The sequence below is a fragment of the Orycteropus afer genome, unplaced genomic scaffold (assembly GCF_000298275.1).
Source record: "Orycteropus afer afer isolate SDZICR_OR568_19922 unplaced genomic scaffold, OryAfe1.0 scaffold00293, whole genome shotgun sequence".
NCBI lineage: Eukaryota > Metazoa > Chordata > Mammalia > Tubulidentata > Orycteropodidae > Orycteropus > Orycteropus afer.
Genome location: NW_006921880.1, coordinates 4,148,541 through 4,154,511, shown reverse-complemented (window position 1 = coordinate 4,154,511; position 5,971 = coordinate 4,148,541). Strand labels below are relative to the sequence as shown.

Genomic DNA, 5,971 nt, shown 5'->3' with positions numbered 1-5,971 from the left:
CCAGGACTAGGACAGTAGCCCTGATGCATCACAGAGTCGGGTGCTTTCCACTTTTCTTCACCACACTTAGTATACAGGCCTCCATCTTCGTGCTTAAGTCCTCATGTCCAAGATGATGCCTGACCCTCCTGTACCTTACATCTCTGTTTTGAGTAAGAAGTGGCACAGCAGGCTTCTGTTTATATCTCATTGGCAAGAACTATGTTGTATGGCCCACCTAGCTGCAAAAGGCTGGCAAATGGGTATTTTAGACAAGAAAGGGAATTATAAGTAGGATTTTAAAATCGGGTCATCTAATCTCCAGTGTCTGCCTACCATACAGGAGTTTTTCCTGAAAAAGAACTCTAGTTTTCAAGTTTGCTTAAGTTTATAACAATCTGAATTATTTTTAATTCATTGTAATTAAATATGCTGGCAAACTAATTTGTCAAATTATTGTATAATATTCCTAGGAAAAGCACAACAAACAGTCTGAATTTACTATTGAAAACTTGATAGTCACAATAAGGGACCTGTTTGTAGCTGGGACAGAAACAACAAGCACCACCCTTAGATACGGACTCCTGCTTTTGATGAAGTACCCTGAGGTTACAGGTATGACCATAGATGGTGGGCAGGGGGAAATTCAGAAAGAAATGTGACAAGACACTCCTAGTTTTTCCTATCTTGTTTCTCTTAAAGAAGCCTCATTATTTAAATTCCTGTGACACCAACTATATATGTACAAATTTGATGACAGAATAAAAATGAGATGATTTGCACACTAGGGGAGAGTGACTGTGGTAGTTACGTTTGTGTGTCAACTTGGCTGGGCCTGGTTGAGGGGCTGGGCAGCTGGATGTAGTATTCCCCATGATGAGAATGGTAATCAACTCCATGGTGGAATCTACTGTAAGCAGCTGCCTTCGGGTATGGGATCTGCTTCATAGATAAGAAACAGCTTTGGGAATGGTCTCTAGCTTATGGCATGCTTAAAGCCTGCATGTAGCCATGTCATTGTTCAGCAGTCCACCATGCTCTGCTGACCTTGGGACTTTCAATGGACTTAAATTAATGGCCTGCTGTGTAGTTTGGTAGCGTCAGGACTGCCTTTTTACTTGTCAACCTTGGGTTTGTCAGTCTCAGCAGCCAGCAGCTGTCTGAGTAAAGAAAAGCCTCTAGCTCCAGTGGGCCAGGAGCAGGAGGCAGAGCTGAAGCCCAAGGTTGAGGGGCTTTCACCCAGCCCCTAGAGCCTGGCAGTTTGAACTTGGACTTAAAGCCTCCAAACTGTAAGAGAATAAACTCTTGTTTGTTAAAGCCATCCCATTTGTGTTATATTCTTGTCAGAGCAGCACTAGGTAACCAAAACAGTGACTGGGAGAAGGGAAGGACAGTGTGGGCAGTAGGCAATGTGACAAATCTCTAGAGTGGTGTCCAGATTCTGGTGCAGCTGATTTATAACAGGAAAGTTTGAGGGAGGCTAGTGTGTACGAGGGACCTCTGGTGGCATAGTGCCTAAGGAATTTGACTGCTAATCAGAAGGCTGGTGGTTCAAACCCACCAGCTACTCCCTGGAAGGAAGATTGGGCAGTATACTTCTGTAATGATACTGCCTCAGAAACCCAAGGAGGGGTTGCTGAGAGTTGGATCCAACTCAATGGCAGTGAGGATTTTGTTTTGTTTTGTTTTTTAAAATGTGTACTAGGCCTCTGGTAGCATAGTGCCTAAGGCAGTTGACTGCTAACCAGAAGGCTGGCAGTTCAAACCCACCAGCCACTCCTCAAAAGGAAGGTTGGGCAATCTACTTCTGTAGTGATACCGCCTTGGAAACCCAAGGAGGGGTCACTATGAGTTGGGTCCGACTCAACAGCACATAACAACAACAGCAAGCACTAGGCCTAGAAAATAGCCAGTTCAGAATGGACAGGTAGAAAAGCAAGTATAAGGAAAAACACCAAGAAAAAAAGGGAAGTGATAGAATATCTAATGTTTCCCAATAATGAATAAATTACTACTAGGAATTTGAAACATTTACCTGAGCACTTAGAAATCACCTATTAAATTTGGAATTGAAATGGATACTTTTAGGGATTTCAGATATGATGGCAGAACAGGCAGACAAGCTACACAGACCCTCTACAACAAAGAAATGAGAAAACAACTGAGTCAAATATACAGGATAATCCTGGAACACTGAGCTTTGAAGGGAAGGATAGAGAAGGGGATTAAGTACAGACTAGTAGAAGAAATTGAATGAAAACAATAAATAAGAAGACAAACAGAACCGTGGGCTGTTTACTGCCCTGATGGCGTGGCCATTTTGAATATTTGCAAACAGATTTCAATCTGAGCAGCAACTTGTTAATCAGCTCTGTTTGCTAAGGGTTTCATAAGCAACCACACTGATGGCTGATGATGACAAAAATGTAAAATTCCAATTGTACCTCACATCCTTCTAGCAAATGGATTGTGTGACCACTTCCCATCACCTCCCGCCTTTTGGATGGGCAGAAACTCCATCCTGGACCAGGCATCCTGCTACAAGCAACTTTTGGGGCCAAAAGAAAACAAACCAAACTCAGTACCATCAAGTTGATTCTAAATCATAGCGACCCCTTTGCATTTCCAAGGTGGTAAATCTTTATGGAAGTAGATTCTCCAGTCTTTCTTCCACAGAGTGGCTAGTGCATTTGAACTGCCAGTCTTCCGGTTAACAGACAAATGCCTTAGGAACTTTTTCTGAGACCAAGTACCTCACACCCAGCCACCATTTGGATTGGTAGTTAATTTTTTCTGGAAATGGAGCCCTATACCCAGTTGCCTTTTGAAACAGTAGGAACTCTGTCTGGGACCAAAACCCTGCCCACAGCTGCTTTTGGCACCTGACAATACTCCCTCTAGAACCAGGTGCATTATTTCCAGTCACCTTTATGACAAGCAGTGACATTGTCTTTGTCCGAGCACCCTGCCACCAGAAACCTTCTGAGCCAGCAGCAACTTCTCTGGGATCAGGCTCCCAACCTCCAGTTGCCTTCTGGGTAGACAGGAACAAGTTCTGAGATTAGCCGCCCTGCACCCACATGCCTTTTGGGCTGGCAGGAAACTTTTTCTAGAACCAGGTGACCTACACCCAGCCTCCTTTTGGGTTGGCAGGATCATTTTCTGGGAGCAGGGGCCCTGTGCCCAGCTGCCTTTTGAGACCAGGGAACTTTTTCTGGGATCAGACACACTGTCCCCAGCTGTTTTGGGGGATGACAAGAAATCTTGCCTTGCTCCCAGCTGCTATTTGGGCTGGCGGGAACTTTTTCTGTGTCTAGGAACCAGTACCTTCTGGGTTAGCAGGAACTCATCTGGGATCAGGGGCCCTGTCCATAGTTGCCTTCTGGGTAGACAGGAACTAGGGCCAGGACCAGGTACACTGATTACACCACCTGCCTGTCCAGTAGGAACAATTCCTGGGCACCCTGCCCCCAGTTTTCTTTTTTTAAAAATTATTATTTTTTTCCCTCCTTTATTTTCTTCTTGTCATTTTCTGTTTACATTCCCTTTCCAGGTACAGTTCATACTTTTACTTTTTTGGTCCTTTTCCTGGTTCCTTTTTCTTACTATTCTCCTTTTTATTTTTCCCATTTCTTGTTTTTATTTTGGCATTTTTCTTATTTTTTCTTTGATATTCTTTTCTTTTGCCCTCTTTTCTTACTGCCCTCAGATTTTCATTTATTTTATTTTCTCTTTGTCCTCCTTTTTTCTTTTTCCTCCATTTTCCTTTTTGTGGTTGTTGTGGGTCTATGCTCTTTATGTTTTTTGTACTCCTTTATATTTTTGGTGGTGTTTTTTACGAGGTTTTTTTTTTTTGTCCCACCTAGTGAGAAACAGCAACCACATCCACACAACCCAACTACATCCATACTTCCTGCAGCTCCTCCCACTGGGCTAGGGTCACTGCCTGATTCTATACCAACTTATCAACAACACATGGAGGCCAATACAAACCCAATCCACCCTCAATTGCTCTACACAAACATCTAACGGAAACCAGTGCACAAATTCTCATATTATATCACACCCACCAGGAGACAAGTGGTAAATGCCTGAGTGCTGGCAACCCAGCAAGCAGAATAGAACACCAGCCTTCTCTTTCAAATATATCAAAACAAAGTAAAGCAAAAGCAAAAAAAAAAAAAAACTGGAAGAATCATAATAACATACAATCACCAATTAAATATAAATACAATGACATCACAATGTCTCAGACACAACTGGCATGCATTGTTCCCAAGAAGAAGTAAGATAAGGAACCAGAATACAAAACCAGAAAACCTCCCTTAGGAAGAAGTAGCATGGGAAGTACCTGATAAGGAATACAAAAGAATTATATTTAGTTACCTTCGATGGATTTAGAGACAGATGAAAGATAAAGGAACAAAATTAAGGAAAACAGACAAAACTCTAGAAGAATTTAGAAAAAATAATAAAGGAAAAAACTCAAAATCATATAAAATATCATCAGGCTTTCTGGTCTGATGGAGACTAGTGAGACCCTTGAGACTATAGCCACTAGTCACACTTCGAAGGAGCTCTGATGGCACAGTGCCTACCCTTTGGGCTGAAATTGGACTCACTCTCATGGCTTAACTCTCAGCCAAACAACAGACAGGCCTATAAGGTGACCAATTACACCAGGGAGGTGCACTCCTTAGAACAATCAACCATGGAAAATCAGAAGGGCAGCATTTGCACAGGGAGAAACTCAGAAGGCAGGAATATGTAGGAAAGAGGGACACAGGGAAAATGTACCCACAGGGAGGAAGTGGGAAGAGAGCTCTTACATTGTGGGCATTTAAGTCAACATTAGGAAAGGAAATGTGTATGAACAGTTGAATGGAAAATAAATTTGCTCTGTAACATTTCACCCAAATCCCAATAAAGTGTTTTTTTTAAAAAAAGGTAGTTTTAAATCCGAGAATGTACAAAAATTGAAATATACACTTATCAAAGAAGAACATTCACATAGTCCTGATGATGTAAATAATAAATATTAATATAAACAAAATTTGTGATAGAACAGATTGGGGAAATGGAGTGATGGGGAGTGTGTGTGTGTATGCTTGTGTGTGTATGTGTGCACGTATTCTTTAAGAGTTTGCTAGTGCAGAAGTAAATGATCATCATCCTTAGAAAAATGTCATTAGTCTCTAAAAATGATAAATCAAGAAACAGAAATAGAGTCACTATTTAGAAATATGAACATACATTTCAGTAGAAACGGGTAGAATGATTCGAGTGACCACATTTGAGAATGGAGGAAATTGAACCCACATAAACACATGCCTAAAGATAGGGATGATAGAATACAATTTTTGAAACATAATATATTATTTTGATAGAAAATTAACATTCGATTCCTCTTGTCCTTTCTGCAAGACTAATAATTTCTTAAGTGAATTATGTGCTGTTTACATTTTGAAACATTTAATCATTTGTCTTTGTATTAATATCCTGAAGGCTGATGGACAGATTTATGTACACATTTACTCTAATGCCTAGCTTGTAGGACAGTGAATGTATCTGTATTATAGCAATTGTCTCACTACCTCTGGGTGTACTTCTGGTCATATAAGTTATGGTTGTAATAATGTTGGGACACCTTCAGAATGCTTCATGTAATCCAAAAGTGCTGTTGCGAATGTGCCAATTTTCTCCCTTTCATCGCTTCTTACTTATGTCTTAACAGCTAAAGTCCAGGAAGAGATTGACCGTGTGATTGGCAAACACCGAAACCCCTGCTTGCAGGACAGGGGCAGCATGCCCTACACGGATGCTGTGGTGCATGAGATCCAGAGGTACATTGACCTCCTCCCCACCAACCTGCCTCACGCAGTGACCCAGGACATTAAATTCAGAAACTACCTCATTCCCAAGGTAAGATTTGATTCTTCTACACTGAACCTCAGTGCTCTTAAAGTTCTGTACTTATAGTATGACTTTAGTA

The 5,971-nt window shown here is 41.3% G+C and overlaps 1 protein-coding gene across 1 annotated transcript in view; it reads left to right on the top strand.

Moving 5' to 3' along the window:
* Positions 1–5,971, top strand: part of LOC103205897 (cytochrome P450 2C19-like) — a 43,640-nt gene that overhangs the window by 30,701 nt on the left and 6,968 nt on the right. Inside the window, exons 6-7 of the mRNA XM_042782365.1 lie at positions 453–594; positions 5,714–5,948. Coding sequence (XP_042638299.1) covers positions 453–594; positions 5,714–5,948 — 377 coding nt within the window. The remainder of the gene's footprint in view (positions 1–452; positions 595–5,713; positions 5,949–5,971) is intronic.